This window comes from Phocoena sinus, chromosome 5, assembly GCF_008692025.1.
Source record: "Phocoena sinus isolate mPhoSin1 chromosome 5, mPhoSin1.pri, whole genome shotgun sequence".
NCBI lineage: Eukaryota > Metazoa > Chordata > Mammalia > Artiodactyla > Phocoenidae > Phocoena > Phocoena sinus.
In genome coordinates this window covers 104838231-104856439 of record NC_045767.1, presented here as the reverse complement: position 1 = coordinate 104856439, position 18209 = coordinate 104838231, and the positions used below count along the sequence as shown (strand labels likewise).

The 18209-nt window shown below is 36.6% G+C and overlaps 1 protein-coding gene across 2 annotated transcripts in view; it reads right to left on the bottom strand.

Annotated features, from left to right (window-relative positions):
- Nucleotides 1-18209, bottom strand: part of TLL1 (tolloid like 1) — a 279927-nt gene that overhangs the window by 169389 nt on the left and 92329 nt on the right. For both annotated transcript variants that reach the window (XM_032632666.1, XM_032632665.1), the window contains one exon: nucleotides 424-534. In XM_032632666.1, the coding sequence (XP_032488557.1) occupies nucleotides 424-534 (111 nt within the window). The remainder of the gene's footprint in view (nucleotides 1-423; nucleotides 535-18209) is intronic.

The window sequence follows — 18209 nt, the reverse complement described above, 5'->3', positions numbered from 1 at the left end:
TTCAAGACTATGAAATTTAACCTTCCTCAGAATTGAATTTTGGTCCTGACTTAGTCATTTCCTGGCTATGTGACAATAAGAAAACTACGTAACCTTGTAAATCTCCATCTCCTCACTTGTAAATCACAATAAGCAGCTACCTTCGTGGGGTCATTATGAGGATTCAAAGAGCTAACACCTGCAGAGTACTTAAACCAGGCCCGGTACATGGTACATGGTAAACACTACAATATCTTTGTTAAATACATTAATTAATAAAATTAAAACTATGACTAAAACTTAAATTTCTAAATAGGCTCAATCATATCAAGAAAATCAAAGTTGATCACTGGAATATTAAAAATGATCTAAAGAGTATTTTAGCATTTCAAGAGTATATTTTCTTCTAAATGAATGCAAACTGAATCAAATAATCAACTGTACCTGTGGTATGTCCAAATTTTCCAAAGGGGTTCTGTGTAAGGTCAATTGTCCTATCAATTTGAAAGATATTTAAGTCTTCATCGTCTAAGGCAATGTCACCCCAAAACACAGCTAAAAAACAAAATTTCAGTTAAAATATAAATTATTTAAGAACAAAAATCGATGCAAACAAAGCTAATTAGAAAAATATTGCTAAAAAATGTGGAAATGTGGTCCCTAAAGATATAGAGATATTTCAGAAAGTAAGTGTAACTGAACTTACTGGACCTGTTACAGTGTAATATGAGCCACCTGTGAAAGGATGTGACCCACTTTTTTTACTTTGATGTTTGAGGGGAGAGGGAGAAAGTTATTTCTTTGAATGAAATGGCCTCAGATTTATGGGGTGGGGGGGTTCTAAGAGAAGAAAATTCAGCAATCATGGCTAATTTGCAAATAAGTGAAAATCTGATAAGAATGCCTATATTTACAGTGGATGTCTGAGATCAGCAGGTCTTCACTGACAGGTAGAAGAAGAGGTAGTAGCAACTAAACCGTGTGCTATGATAGCTTCATAAAGTGAAGTTCAATTGAGACAAAAGAATATTGCACTGTTATAGCAACTAATTCATCACATTTTTATACAGTTATAATGCACTTTCTCTAAAGATGGCATTGCCTCTGAGTCTCTATAAAATGTATAAATTAAGTCAACTTTTATTTAGGCAATGACCAGGTGCTGACCTTTCAGCATTAATGACAAATAAGACATTGTCCATATTTTTAGGAGCATCAAAATCATTACCCTGATCCTGGAAACACTCTTATCTTTTATGCCCAGCAGTTTATGCTACTTAATAAAGCAAAGCTCTATAAACCATTGTGAATGTATTTAAACCAGTAAGTGAATTCTCTTTTAAGGTCAGAAATATACATTTGCATAGCAAAAAATGGCCTCCTTGTTTATTTGAGTCCAAAAGTATCCCTTTGTACTATCAGATGTCAAAATATAATAACTTTAGGAAATGTAGCAAATTTAAGAGAGAGAATAAATTAATCATGAAATAGTAAAACATTGACAAATGCCATGGAAATTCTGGGATATTTGTTTCTTGATACAGGTTTACAAATTTGTTTTTTAAATTTTTTCTTCAGATTTTTCTTCTGCAAAACCAAAAAGGAGAGGAGGAATTTACATTAAAAAATTTAGAGAGAATCCTACTCAATATATTGTAATCACCTATAAGGGAAAAGAATCTGAAAAAGTGTATATATATATATATATATATATATATATATATATATATATATATAAAACTGTATCAACATGCTGTACACCTGAAACTAGCACAACATTGTAAATCAACTATATTTCAATTTTAAAAAGTGAAAAATATTTAGAAAATGACAAAATCCATCCTTTTCAAATCACTTTTACTAAATTCAAACCTTAATATGTATGAATTTTAGCTATAAAAACTAATTAATAAAATTAGTTTTAAGTCATAAATTTCAATCCTGAAAGCTATACAATGCTTTAGACTTTGATCAAAGGTTTATCATATAAAATTGTATACTTAGTTTAGTTCGCTTATACAAAACTGACATGAGATAAGAAAGGGTTTATTTATGTGTAAATCTAGAAAGGAAGAAAATAGAAACTAGTTCAAGACACGTTATCAGTTCAACATATGAAAAAATCTTCATTAGAATTAGAATTCGCTCATCAACCCCTCTCTTCTGCCCTACTGTCAATGGAATGGCAGTCTGTAGAAGTAAAGTGATGCTTACAATCTTTTGATATCAGAGACGAAGAAGTCTGTAGAAGAGTTAATAGTGCTGACTAAGAAGTTGGTCTTGATGCCTGAAATTGAATCCAGATTCTAATCAGCTTCATACACATGCAGCAGGAACTGCTAAGTCTCCACCATCCCTAAAGCCAGACATCCTAACAAATAGATGGCCTACCTAAATAAAATATTTTTCAATTATATAAAGGCTGGTTCATTTTCATAAATAAATTTTGCACATTTTTTTCAAGATTTTTCACTATTCTAAGGTAGATAAAAGTTTGCTAGTTATTTAAATCTCCTATCGTGTATTTACTATGCACATAGTTGTGAACACTGACTGGCAGTGACTCAGTCTGCTTCTTCCTTCCCTAGTGCTGGGGGACAGTTAAGGACACTAAAAAAGTGCTTCTCTTTTATTTTTCCAGGAATCACAGCAAATCTGGTAAAAATGCAGGCTCTGATTTAGTAGGTCTGGGGAGAGGTCTCAGATCTACATTTTTAAGAAGCTCTCATTACTACAAATAATTATCATTGTCATTATCTTTATTAGAATCATTTTTTTTCTCCAACAATAAATTTTACTCCTCTCTGAATCAGCTGGTTGACTTGAAAGCTTAAGCATTCAATCAAATAAAGTGTATTTCGTCTGTACTACATTTATATAATAAAGGTAGTAGTAAAATAAAACTCAAATGTGTTTTAGATTTTTATTTTCTTGTAGTGACTTTTCACATACAATAGGATTCATGTCTTGATGGATTATATCAAACAAAGATCAGCAGTCCAAGTTGATATAACACTTCACAGAAGAAAAAAAAATATTTCTGGGATAAGAACGGCATAAGACCAGATGATTCTTGAAGGAGACAAAACTGCTCTGGAGTACATAGCCTATTTTTTATTTATTGTTATTTTTTTCTGAACTAATAGCCTCAGTAGCTTTGCAGTTCTGAATATGCCATGAATTGCTTCAGGAGCAATAGTGAGTGACTAAGCCAATTCGTATGTGTGTAGACTTGATATACTGTAGGCCATATACACTATTAAATCTTGATATTGTCTATAGCAACAAAAAATAGACATCTTAGAATTTTCAACCTATCATATTGTATAAAATGCAAAATTTCTTTTTTTTTTTGCACACATTTGAAGGTTTCCTTAATTCACCTTCTACTTTAGTCTAAGTGACTTATTTCTACATGTTAAATATTTACTTATGCATTGGCATAGCAAGCTGGACTATGACAATTTATATTAATATGGATTTAGAATTTGCATTGTAATCCAACATATATTTTTTATATAGGCTCCAAGATATTTGTAATTCTCAAGTCTACTTTGGAGCTTTTTGTTTTTCTTTCTATATGGTATTTTCTATTTATTTTCATCAAAAAACAAAAATTAAAGAGAAATACTTTTAAAACTATAAATTATCAGGCTTCCCTGGTGGTACAGTGTTAAAAATCCACCTGCCAATGCAGGGGACATGGGTTCAATCCCTGGCCCAGGAAGATCCCACATGCTGTGGAGCAACTAAGCCCGTGTGCAACTGAGCCTGAGCTCTAGAGCCCGTAAGCCACAACTACTGAGCTCGCATGCCACAACTACTGAAGCTCGCGTGCCTAGAGCCCGTGCTTCACAAGAGAAGCCACGACAATGAGAAGCCCTCGCACCACCAACCTGCCGCAACTAGAGAAAGCCTGCGCGCAGCAACGAAGACCCAACACAGCCAAAAATAAACAAACAAATTAATTAATTAAAAAAACTATATATTGTCAGTCATTAGCCCCATTTAATACAGTGATTTGAGTTTAGTGATATCAGATACAGAAGCAATATAGGAAACTGGTTATAAATTACTATACTAGGGAAATGTTCAGTACAATTAGAATATTTACTATCTGTTTGGAATTCTGCTCAGATCCAGTCAAAAAATAGGGATGTAGTTAACCAATAGGCCAAAATAAAATGTCAAAAATAACAATTTTGAAACTACTTGGAAAACCACAGATTTTGTTTTTCCCCAAAGGCTATTTGCATTCATTGTACTACAATTTTTTTTTTTTAATCAGAGACCAAAAAAAAAAGGGTGCTTTTATTGCACATTTTATAAAAGAATATATGGTGAAAATAAACCATCCAAGGTTGTGATTCCCTACACTCTAACTTTAAATGATGTCTCTTCCACCCACATCCCAATTCCCCAGTGATCTATAGTCCTGCAATTCTGAAGCTGGGGTCCAGGGACCAGCTTTAAGGACATTTCAAAGCTGTGATTTTCTAAAACCTGTATGCAAAAAATATGTATGAGTTTGTAAACACAGTCACCACATGTTTTCCAGAGAAGAGGTCCATAGTAGATTGCCAAAAGGGGTCACATAAAGTAAGGAACCTCTACTTTTGACCCCAGGAAGCTCCTCTCCCCAGCTAACCCTTAGGGGTCTCACCCGCCTCCATGGCCTGCCTGTCTTTCCAACACACAAGATTTCATAACATGCTTTCGATTGTTTGATTCCTCAACCTAAGTTTAAAAATACTGACCACAGGCAGGATGTGTTGCTCATGTTTAAACACTCACTGCCAGAGTGCCTGACATAAAGTAGTCCTCAGGATATGTTTTGAGGCACAAAAATTGTGAATGAGTAAATGAATTGGGGTATAGCTGTATATAACAAAAATGAGGCTAGGCATGCGACATAATTCACAACTTTGCCTTATGACCCCAAATACTAGGTGTTCAACCATTCCAAAGAATATTTCAAATCCTTTCAAGCTAGAGGGAATTACTGTTTTATACTTTAAAATAAAAACCAATTAAAAGGTAGCTGTCTTTCTTTTTATTCCAATAGCATATATTATTAAGTGTAGTTATGGGACGTGTATCCTTTTTTCCTAAACATCACAATAATATGCTCAGGAAATACATGACTGAACTAACAGATCAGTTACCTTGAGAAATACAGGATTTGAGAAATAACTAAAAGATTCAACAATAGCCAAGAGGACTTGCTTATCATACTTCTTCAGTTTAAACTTTATGCTGTTATTGATGTTGGAATTTGGGAGGAAGATGACGTCATGTGAAGACCTGACAAAGCTACTTTGGCTGCTGTAGGCTAAAATATAGGCCTAGGGAAAATCTCCTCAGACAAGGGCAACAGCGAAGGCTTAAAAGTCAACTATTTTTACATGATTGACAACCACTAAGCAAATTCCCAAGGAAAAGTAAGATTTGGCAAAAGTTCCAATATATATATTTTGGAGACAACGTTACCTTACTTAAAAGAGGAAATAATGTTCTGGTGGCATTTCATATGCACAGAATAAAGTTTTTCCCCAAAATGACAAACATGAAAGTTTGGGAAACAATTATCTAACATTTTAAAAGTTCTTGATACAACACTAAAATAAATGAAGATATATTTTCATATAGATTCTCAGAAATGATCTTCAAAAAAAAAAGGTAAGAAATTTTTCATGTAGTACATTTTTTTCTTAAATTTCTAATAATAATAAAGAATTTGTAGTCCAGTTATTTTAGTGGTTGTTCATAAAAAAATCATATGCAATGCTTTATTTAAAATATTTCATAGGGTTTTTTCAAGATCTGCATTATAACTTCTACCATATACTATCACATAAGCTGAACAAAATCATCCAGTCTACAAAAAGTGTGACGTGGTGAAGTATAAATGATGAGTTAAATAAAATGGTTTACTCATCTTTCTCAGATAAACTGGATTGAAAGGTGCTTCTGGATAATATGACTCTCATCTGCTGCCTTAAAACAAGATGCCTTGGGCTTCCCTGGTGGCGCAGTGGTTGAAAGTCCGCCTGCCGATGCAGGGGACGCGGGTTTGTGCCCCGGTCCGGGAAGATCCCACATGCCACGGAGCGGCTGGGCCCGCAAGCCATGGCCGCTGAGTCTGAGCATCGGGAGCGCAACAGGAGAGGCCACAACAGTGAGAGGCCCGCGTACCACAAAAAAAACAAAACAAGATGCCTCTATGTACCAAGGGCAGGTATTTTGGAGGAAGGGGGTATAAAACAGTATAAAAAGCTAACTGTTTGGGCTGTTATTTTAAAAAAAAAACTGTCCAAACATACTCCAAATTTAGAGGTTACTTCAAAGAACACAAAACTGCAGCTCGAGTTAAACACAGTTTTGATTATTTCTTGAATCAGGAAACAAAATACAGTCTCAGCACAAAATCAAATGTTCAATCTGAAATGCAAAACAAATAAACATATGCATATACATGTACATATATACCACGCAAGGAATATTCCTCCAGAATATGGAGACATTTGATAATTTTTCATGATATTAATGAGTTTCAAGATAAATCTAGATTGATGAATAGATTCTGAACACAGAACAGAAGCAGCAATTTATCTTTTTTAAATCTTTTTTTTTCTGTTTTAATGCACTTTTACAATATGGATGTGATTAAATACTAAATTTTCAAAAAATTGTATCTTCCTTCTTAAGTCAGAAAACAAAAGTTTTCCACAAAAAAGATCCATCAAATTACCGTGTCAATCTGCATTTATAACCCACAATACCCATGCATAAGGTTTCTCAGGACATTTTAAAAATGTCAACCACATCACAAATACTCATTTTGAACTCTTTGACTCAAACGAAAAAACACTGACAGAAAAATACTTTGATCAAGAAATGTAAAAATAAATATTGAAACTTATTTTGTGTATGGCCTAGTATTTTCTGTCACAAGATTTTAAAAAAATGGTTTATTGTAGCTCATAAGTTTTTTAAAACTGCCATTCTTTTTTTTTTTTTTTTCGTGGTACACGGGCCTCTCACTGCTGTGGCCTCTCCCGTTGTGGAGCACAAGCTCCGGACGCGCAGGCTCAGCGGCCATGGCTCACGGGCCCAGCCGCTTCGCGGCATGTAGGATCCTCCCGGACCGGGACACGAACCCGTGTCCGCTGCACCGGCAGGCAGATTCTCAACCACTGCGCCACCAGGGAAGCCCAAAAACTGCCATTCTTATACTTCTCAAATAATGAATATATAATCAACCACTACCAAGATTTGGTTTATTTATATTTCCCATGTCCTCTGTCTTACAACACCTGTTGAGCTAACACCTGTTTTTCCTTCCCTTAGGCTTGTAATTGTCTACATCTGTGGCCAGTGTAGGAGTCACCCTGATACTTCTTTTTAAATTAATTTACATTTTTAAATTAAATTGGTTTATTTTCTAAATATTGACCTTAGCTCTTGGAGTAAATCTTCATGCCTTCCTGGAAGTAAGGTCATTCATGAAAATGCTATTTTCTATATTCTAGCTATGTTTTACCCATTGGCTGGTCACCTCTTCACAAAAACAGAAGAATCTTTTTTCTCACTTTCCATTTTTATTAGTCTATTGTTATAATAGGTTAAGAGAGAAAATGTTATATTCCAACATTTCTGGTCATTATTCATCTTTGTAAAAGATTTCCTCTAGAGCACAAGTCAAAGGTTGGAGTCTTTTTTCTTTGCTTAATTTATGCCATCGCACAGCCCTCAAGTCAACATGTGCTCAGTGAAATAGGCTTTACAAAATTTAAAAGCTCATTAACATCCTAAAAACTTGACTCCGCATACTGATTTCTATTCCTTCTCTTCTTAGTCTCAGAGACCTTCAGCAATTGAAAGAATAATTAAAGGGAATTTTATTCACACCAAAACAAGAAAAAATTGAAATATCTGTGAAATATCCTTGGTCAATATTATTTTGAACTTTGTAAAAGTTCCATAAAGTGTCAGTAACTTATATTGATATTAAATGTATGGTGCTTAATGTTAATAAAGCACCCTCATCAATATTATTCCAATTGAGCCTTAGAAAATTCTAGGATATAGATTCATATTATTAACCTGCCGATAGAATTTACTTTTTAAAAAACTTACCATCTCTTATTGCCCATTGTATTATACTATCTCCCTTTATTTGATTTGGGAGTTTATTGGCACTAACTTTAGGTAATTTTTTAGAGAAAAAAGATTCTGAGTCAGAAGCACTGTCTGTCTAAAAATTTCAATTTGAGGTAATGCTGGTGCCCCATATGAACCACTTGATGGTCTCATATAGCAAATGAAGAGAAGAGGTGCCTTTGTTTTTGGATGGGGAGAAACAAGGATGGACTGCATTGGCATATGGAGATGATGTACTTCATTAACAATTGGAAGTGACCTACAAAAGAAATAGTATTTTAGTAGTACTACTAAATAAAAAACGAGTTCATCATAGCTGGTGTGCTGGAAGGAAAGAAAACACCAAAGACTCTGCTTATTATCTAGTTGCAATATTAATATTACTGAATAATCTTCCAGTAATGTTTCAAGTCTGGTTTTAGATAATAAATTAGAAGGAAATAGATGTTGAAATGTAAAATGAAATACATGCATATTAGATAAATAAAATCTTTATAAATACCAGAAAAATCATTATTTAAATTTCAATATTAAATAATTATGACATTATTTCAATTTAAATATTTAGAACTGGCATAAGTCTTAGCTAATAGATATAAATTGGAAAACTGGCCATTAAATACTCCAGTTTCTCTGTAGCAATAGTGATGAGTTATTTCTAAAAAGAGAATAACTTAGAAGCTAAATAAACTACCAAATGTGTATCATGAGCAAAAATTATATATTTAATATTGAGCAAAATAATACAGTTGGAAAAAAATCTATTACTTGAATAAAGTCACTGTAGTCTTATAAAACCAACCAATGTCTGAAAAATGAAAAGAAAGGTCATAAATAAACCTGTATTTTTAATATCCCCACATATATAATTTCTTTGACATCATGTTTTAAATCATTTTGCTTAAGTGTATCCCTTAACTACTTATTGTGGATATAGGTGATTTTACTACTTTTGTCTTTTAACCTTCTTTTTAGCTTTATAAGGGGTTGATATACTACATTTGCCATATATTTGCTTTAATCAGTGAGATTTTTCCTTTTTGTAATGTTCACACTTTATTTCATCAACACAAAATAAGCATTTATATGATTTCATGGAGACTAAACACATGCTACTAAAAAACTAATGGGTCAAAGATGAAATCAAAGTGGAAATTAAAAAATACCTTGAGACAAATGACAAAGAACACACACACCATACAAAATCTATGGAACGCAGCAAAAGCAATAAGTACAGGGAAGTTCATAGCTATACAGGCCTTTTTCAAAAAACAAGAAAAATCTCAAATAAACAATCTAACTTAAAAGAGTTAGAAAAAGAAGAACAAACAAACCCTAAAGTGAGCAGAAGGAAGGAAATAAAAGATCACAGAGGATATAAATAAAATAGAGACTAAAAAAAAAAAATAGAAAAAATCGATAGAGACTTTCCAGGATGGTGGAGGAATAAGAGGACATGGAGTTCATCTCTCCCCACAGATAGATCAAGAATACATCTACAGGACTTCCCTGCAGTGGTTAAGAATCCACCTGTCAATGCAGGGGACATGAGTTTGAGCCCTGGTCCGGGAAGATCCCACATGCCGTGGAGCAACTAAGCCTGTGTGCCACAACTACTGAGCCTGCACTCTACAGCCCACGAGCCACAACTACTGAGCTGCATGCTGCAACTACTGAAGCCCATGCACCCAGAGCCCATGCTCTGCAACAAGATAAGCCACTGCAATGAAAACCCCGTGCACTGTGATGAAGAGTAGTCCCCCCCTCGCCACAACCAGGGAAATCCCGCCTGCAGCAATGGAGACACAACACAGCCAAAAATAAATAAACAAAATTTATTAAAAAAAAGGGGGCTTCCCTGGTGGCGCAGTGGTTGAGAGTCCGCCTGCCAATGCAGGGGACACGGGTTTGTGCCCCAGTCCGGGAATATCCCACATGCCGCAGAGCGGCTGGGCCCATGAGCCATGGCCACTCAGCCTGTGCGTTCGGAGCCTGTGCTCCACAACGCGAGAGGCCACAACAGTGAGAGGCCTGCATACCGAAAAAGAAAGAATACATCTACAAATGGAACAATTTTCACAGAGTACCTGCTAAACACTAACAGACAATTTTGAACACCTAAAAGTACAAGAAAGATCTCCATGTAACCAGGTAGGAGGAAAGAAAGAAGAAGGGAAAAGGAAGAGGAGAGGAAGCAGGATGGGACCTACATTCCTGGTGGGGAGCTGAAGGTAAGGAGGTTTCCTCATCTGGGGAAACCTCCTCACCAGTGGGAGATCAGCTGGCACAGAAGGGGAGCCTTGGTGGCTTGGAGGAGAGCTCAGCAACTGGTCTGTGGCAAGCAGGATAGAGTGGGACATACTCAGATGGTCCATGCCACAGCCCTGTGTGCCCCAGCCTGAGACAGGTGTCTGCTGGTGTGCACAGGGGCTGGGTGCTGGGATGTGTGGTTTGGAGAGCAAACCCAAGGAGGGGACTGCTGTTGGCTGTGAAAAGAAAGCCTGAGGGGACAGGAGCACTATGGAGGGACCCCACAGGAGCTGGTTCGTGTGCCCCTGCCATCGCCTCCTCCACCCCTCCCACCTGGGTGGCCTTCTTTCCCTGATCACTGCCTCGGCTCTTTCCTGCCTGATGGGCTCCCATGTGGTCTAGCAACCTCTAGAGCAGACTCCATTCGGCAGGACACACACAGAGGTGAGGCTAAAACCACAGTTAAGCCCCAGGGACTGTGTGACTAGGGAAGAAAAGCAGAAATCTCTCCTCGAAGCTGTGTGAACCGCAGAGTTACGCCTCCACTGACGGCTTCCTCGCCTGTGAAACATCCGAAAGGGAACAAGTGCTCCTGCAGCTGGGATGGGTCTGGCTTTAGCAGCTGTGGGCTTTGTGGGCATGTAAATGGATTAAACGCTCCAACTAAAAGACAGACTGGCTGAAAAGATACAAAAACAAGACCCATATATGTGCTGCCTACAAGAGACCCACTTCAGACCTAGGGACATATACAGACTGAAAGTAAGGGGATGGAAAAAGATATTCTATGCAAATGGAAATCAAAAGAAAGCTGGAGTAGCAATACTCATATCAGACAAAATAGACTTTAAAATAAAGGCTGTTAAAAGAGACAAGGAAGGACACTACATAATGATAAAGAGATGAATCCAAGAAGAAGAGATAACAATTATAAATATTTATGCACCCAACATAGGAACACCTCAATACATAAGGCAACTGCTAACAGGCTTAAAAGGGGAAATCAACGGTACCACAATAATATCGGGGGATTTTAACACCCCATTTACACCAATGGACACATCATCCATACAGAAAATTAGTAAGGAAACACAAGCCTTAAATCACATATTAGACCAGATAGACATAATTGATATTTATAGGACATTCCATCTGAAAACAGCAGAATACACTTTCTTCTCAAGGGCACATGGAACATTCTCCAGGGTAGATCACATCTTGGGCCACAAACCAAGCCTTGGTAAATGTAAGAGAATTGAAATCTTATCAAGCATCTTTTCTGACCAAAACACTATGAGATTAGAAATCAAACACAGGAAAAAAACAAAAACCCCAAACACATGGAGGCTAAACAATATGCTACTAAATAACCAATGGATTACTGAAATAAATGGGAAATCAAAAAATGCCTAGAGACAAATTACATGAAAACATGATGATCCAAAACTGTGGAATGCAGCAAAAGCAGTTCTAAGAGGGAAGTTTATAGCAATACAATCTTACCTCAGGAAACAAGAAAATCTCAAATAAACAACCTAAGTGTATACCTAAAGCAACTAGAGAAAGAAGAACAAACAAAACCCAAAGTAGGTAGAAGGAAAGAAATCATGAGGATCAGACCAGAAATAAATGAAATAGAGATGAAGAAAACAGTAGCAAATATCAATGAAACTAAAAGCTTTTTCTCTGAGAAGTTAAAGAAAATTGATAAACGTTTAGCCAGACTCATCAAGAGCAAAAGGGGAGGACTCAAATCAATAAAATGAAAAAAGGAGAAGTTACAATGGACATCAAAGAAATATAAAACATCATAAGAGACTACTACAAGCAACTTTATGCCCCAAAATGGACAACCTAGAAGAAATGAACAAATTCTTAGAAAGGTACAACCTTCCAAGACTGAACCAAGAAGAAATAGAAAATATGAGCAGACCAATCACAAGTACTGAAATTTAAACTGTGATTTAAAATCTTGCAACAAACAACAATCCAGGACCAGACGGTGTCACAGGTGAATTTTATCAAATATTTAGAGAAGAGATATAATGTATACTTCTGAAACTCTTCCAAAAATTGCAGAGGAAGGAACAATTCCAAGCTCATTCTATGAGGCCACCATCACCTTGATACCAAAATTAGAGAAAGATATCACAAAAAAAGTAAATTATAGGCCAATATCATTGATGAAAATAGATGCAAATACCACCAACAAAAAACTAGCAAACCAAATCCAACAACACATTCAAAGGATCATACAGTATGATCAAGTGGGATTTATCCCAGGGATGCAAGGACTCCTCAATATACGCAAATCAATCAATGTAATACACCATATGAAAAACTGAAGAATAAAAACCATATGATCATCTCAATAGATGGAGAAAAAGCTTTTGACAAAATTCAGCGCCCATTTATGATAAATTCTCCAGAAAGTGGGCATAGAGGGAACCTTCCTCAACATAAAAATGACATATATGACAAACCCACAGCAAACCTCAATCTCAATGGTGAAAAACTGAAAGCATTTCCTCCAAGATCAGGAACAAGGATGTCCACTCTCACCACTATAACTCAACATAGTTTTGGAAGCCCTTGCCATGGCAATCAGAGAAGAAAAATAAATAAAAGGAATCCAAATAGGAAAAGAAGAAGTAAAACTGTCATTGTTTGCAGATGACATGATACTATACAGAGAAAATTGTAAAGTTGCTACCAAAAATCTACTAGAGCTCATAAATGAATTTGATAAATTTGCAAGATACAAAATTAACATACAGAAATCTCTTGCATTCTTATACACTAACAACAAAAGATCATAATAAATTAGGGAAACAATTCCATTTAACATCACATCAAAAATAATGAAATACCTAGGAATAAACCTACCTAAGGAGACAAAATACTGGTACTCAGAAAACTACAAGATACTGATGAAAGAAATCAAAGATGACACAAACAGATGGCGAGATATACCATGTTCTTGAATTGGAAGAATCAATATTGTGAAAATGACCATACTACCCAAAGCAATCTACAGATCCAGTGCAATCCCTATCAAATTGCCAATGGCATTTTTCACAGAATTAGAACAAAAAATTGCACAATTTGTATGGAAACACAAAAGACACTGAATATGCAAAGCAATCTTGAGAAAGAAAAATGGAGCTGGAGGAATCAGGCTCCCTGACTTTAGACTATACTACCAAGCTACAGTCATCAAAACAGTATGGTACTGGCACAAAAACAGAAATATAGATCAACGGAACAGGATAGAATGTCCAGAGATAAACCTATGCACCTATGGTCACCTAATCTATGACAAAGGAGGCAAGGATATACAATGGAGAAAAGACAGTCTCTTTAATAATTGGTGCTGGGAAAACTGGACAGCTACATGTAAAAGAATGGAATTAGAACACTCCCTAACAACATACACAAAAATAAACTCAAAATGGAATAAAGACCTAAATGTAAGGCTGGATACTATAAAACTCTTAGAGGAAAACATAGGCAGAACACTCTCTGACATAAATCACAGCAAGATCTTTTTTGACCCACCTCCTAAAGAAAATAAAACAAAAATAGACAAATAGGATGAAATTCAACTTAAAAGCTTTTGCTTTTAAGTAAACCATAAACAAAATGAAAGGACAACTCTTAGAATGGAAAAAAATATTTGAAAATGAAGTGACAAACAAGAGATTAATCTCCAAAATATACAAATAGCTCATGCAGCTCAATATCAAAAAAAAAAAAAAAATCAGAAAATGTAAGGTCTGAATAGATATTTCTCCAAAATGACATACAGATGGCCAAAAAGTACATGAAAAGATGCTCAACATCACAAATTATTAGAGAAATGCAAATCAAAGCTACAATGAAGTATCACCTCACAACACTCAGAACGGCCATCATCAAAAATCTACACACAATAAATGCTGGAGAGGGTATGGAGAAAAGGGAACCCTTCTATACTATTGGTGGGAATATAAATTGGTACAGCCACTATGGAAAACAGTACAGAGGTTACTTAAAAAACTAAAACTAGAGCTACGATATGATCCAGCAATCCCACTCCTGGGCATATATCCAGAGAAAACTATAATTCAAAAAGATACATGCACCTCAATGTTCATTGCAGCAGTATTTACAATAGCCAGGACATGGAAGCAACCTAAATGTACATCAACAGAGGAATGGATAAAGAAGATTTGGTACATATATACAATGGAATATTACTCAATTACTAAAAAGAACAAAATAATGCCACTTGCAGCAACAAGGATAGACCTAGAGATTATCATATTGAGTGAAGTAAGTCAGAGAGAGAAAGACAAATATACGATATTGCTTATATGTGGAATCTTAAAAAAGGGTACAAATGAACTTATCTAAAAAACAGAAGTGGAGTCACAGATGTAGAAAACAAACTTATGGTTACCAGGGGTGAAGTGAGGGAGGGATAAATTGGGAGATTGGGATTGACATATACACACTACTATGTAGCAATTGGAATGAATGAGCCCCTCAGGGAGGGGGGATCTGAGGTGGTGATCGAGGAGAGCATGTCTCCCAGGCAGGAGGGGAATGGTGGAGGAGGTGATGACGGGGGCACATGAGCCTGCTCCAGTGGGAGCCCTCCTTAGTGCCTGTGGAGGCAGGAACCAGAGGGTGAGAAGAGATGCTGCAATGGCGGCTCCACCTTTTGCATGTTTCCAGGGTGGTCCGGGCTTCCTCCATGAGCATTCCTGATAGTGGAGCTCCTCACTCCTGTCCTCTCAGGCTGTCTACTCACAGCCAACAGCAATCCCCTCCCTGGGTATGCTCTCCAAACCCCACATTCCAGCACCCAGCCCCCTTGCACATCAGTGGACACCTATCTTAGGCTGGGGAACACAGGGCTGTGGCAGGGACCATCTGTGTAGGTCTCACTCTGTGCTGCCTGTCACAGACCACTGCTGGGCTCTCCTCCAAGCCCCAGAAGCTCCCCTTCTGTCCCAGCTGATCTCTCCACCGGTGAGGGAGCTTCCCCAGATGTGGGAACCTCTCCTCACCTTCAGCTCCCTGCAATGGGCACATGTCCCATCCTGCTTCCTCTCCTCTTCCTTTTCCCTTCTTTCTTTCAGCTTACCTGGTTAGATGGGGATCTTTCTTGTCGTTTTAGATGTCTGAGGTTCTCTGCTAATGTTCAGCAAGTGCTCTGTAAGAATTGCTCTATTTGTAGATGTATTCTTTTTTTTTAAGTCCTTATTGAATTTGTTACAATACTGCTTCTGTTTTACATTTTTGGTTTTATTTTGGCCCCGAGGCATGTGGGATCTTAGCTCCCTGAGCAGGTATCGAACCCACACACTCTGCATAGGAAGGCAAAGTCTTAACTACTGGACCAGAGGCAAGCCCCTTTAGATGCATTCTTGATGCATTTGTGGGGAGAGATGAACTCCACATCCTCCTACTCCTTCACCATCTTGAGGATCTCTAAAGAGAAGCCTTGTAATATTTTACTGCTAACTATGCTTTTAGCTAAAGGGTTATGGAAGATACTTTATTAGGTCAAAGAAGCCTCTTATGTTCCTATCTTGAATTTTAGCATTTTGATTTATAAAAAAAATTGGCCTATAATATTTTTCTCTTATTTTCACCTGTCTACATTTAGAATTAAAGTTATGATAACCTCCTAAAATGAGTTGGCAGACATTATTTCTTTTCTAGTTACTCAGACAACTTGTATAAGAGTGGGATTATTTATTCCTTAAACAGTTGGCAGGAATGATCTGTACCCATGTCTGAGCATGGTATTACATTTAAGGGCATATGTTTTTTCTAAATAGTAGCCGAGTTGTTTCCTCGCTCCACTGCTTCTATAAATATGGAGCAGGCTGGGAGATGGGTACCACCACTAGAGTCTTTTCCATGTTATTTTTTTTAATTTATTGAATTATAATTTACTTATAATATTATATCAGTTTCAGGTGTACAGCAGTAATTTGATATTTTTATAGATTACACACCATACAAAGTTATTATAAAATATTAACTATATTCTGTGCTGTATATTACATCTCAATGACTTACTTATTTTGTAACTGGTAGTTTGTACTTAATCCCTTCATCTCTTTAGCCCCTTCTCCCATCCCTCTCCACTAGTTTGTTCTCTGTATCTGTGAGCCTGTTTCTGTTTTGTTATATTTGTTCATTTGTTTTGGTTTTAGATTCCACACATAATTGACAATATACAGTATTTATCTTTCTCAGTCTGATATTTCACTAAGCATAATATTCTCCAGGTCCATCCAGATTGTTGCAAATGGCAGAATTTTATTCTTTTTTATGACAGAGTAGTATTTCAGGGTGTGTGTGTGTGTGTGTGTGTGTGTGTGTGTGTGTGTGTGTGTGTATGTATATATATATATATTTATATATACACACATACATACAATGTATATGTGTATATATATATACACACATATATATAAGATATATACTATATCCTTTTTATCCATTCATCTGGTGATGGACACTTAGGTTGTTTCCATATCTTGGCTATTGTAAATAATGCTGCTATGTCTATGGTATTTTTTAGAGGATGCTTTGATAAGCTGCTGACATCCCACCTCTTGTTTGAAGAATTTATTCCCAGATCCTGGAAAGGTTGTTGACTGAAAAACTTCAGCTATCAGTCCCCTTGGCTGAAGACTTGCCCCATCCATAGCCAAACTCATTTTGTGTAGGTAGCCAGCATCCAATAACTGGTAGAGGAGAATACATAAGGGTGTAGCCCCACCTCAACGCAACTTGGGACATCTCTGATGAGTCATCCTAGCATCAGAGCTCTAGATTTGTCTGGGACCTCCACTGAGACTACATTATAGGCCAATTTTTTCCTTTGTCCATCTTGCTTCCTTCCCTTCCTTTCACAAGTGGTGCTCCCCACAGGAATTATCCCTGATAAACCCCTACATGTTAATGTCCATCATCAAGTCTGCTTCCCGAGCAACCCAACCTGTGCCAATATTGGTACGCATAAGCACACACTAAAATGAGATCTTGGCAATGGAGATTTTTGGCTGGCAATGAGAACTTCATCACTGGTTGTAAGTAGAACACAAATAACCTATGGCGTAAGATAACGGTATAATTGTTAAATTTTTCTCCTGTAGTGATGGTAGACCATATAAGGGAATGCTAGTGTAATGTATCAGGTTTTGTGCAATACAGGGGAAATAGTAACTCTAAGGACAGTAAATTAGGTGGCTAATGCTAAACACCGCTGATGTTTGTTAAATGTTAACAAAAGACTCAGAACAATTAATTAGTAGTTAAAAGCTATGGGTGAAAACCAGAAAGCCTCCTCAGTAGCATATAAATATGCTCTTGTCTCCTACATCTTGATGGTAGAGAACAATTAAAGATGAGGTCCAGGACCAAGTCCCAAGAGTTATAGAGCTCTAAGGAAGGGCTATCCTCCTGATCTCAACAGGTCAGCTATAGCAAAGTTATGTTCTTCTTGGGAAAAAGTAGTACCCTGACACAAATGAAGAAGTATGAGTTGATTCACCTGAAAATCTTGAGCTTCCAGATCTCTCTGAAACCTCTGAGTCTGAAGAAGTGGCCTACTCCATCCTATGAAATACTAGTGTTCTCCCCTTATTTAAAGATGATGCTGTGACCCTACCCTGAAAGATAAAATGCTCCCCTCAAGATCTGCACTCACCACCCTTTCTGGCATCTAAACTAATAATAACTGGGGTTAAATCACAAAATAAGTTGACCAGGATGAGTTTGGCCTAAAATAGAAAAGAGACTGTATCTGAAAG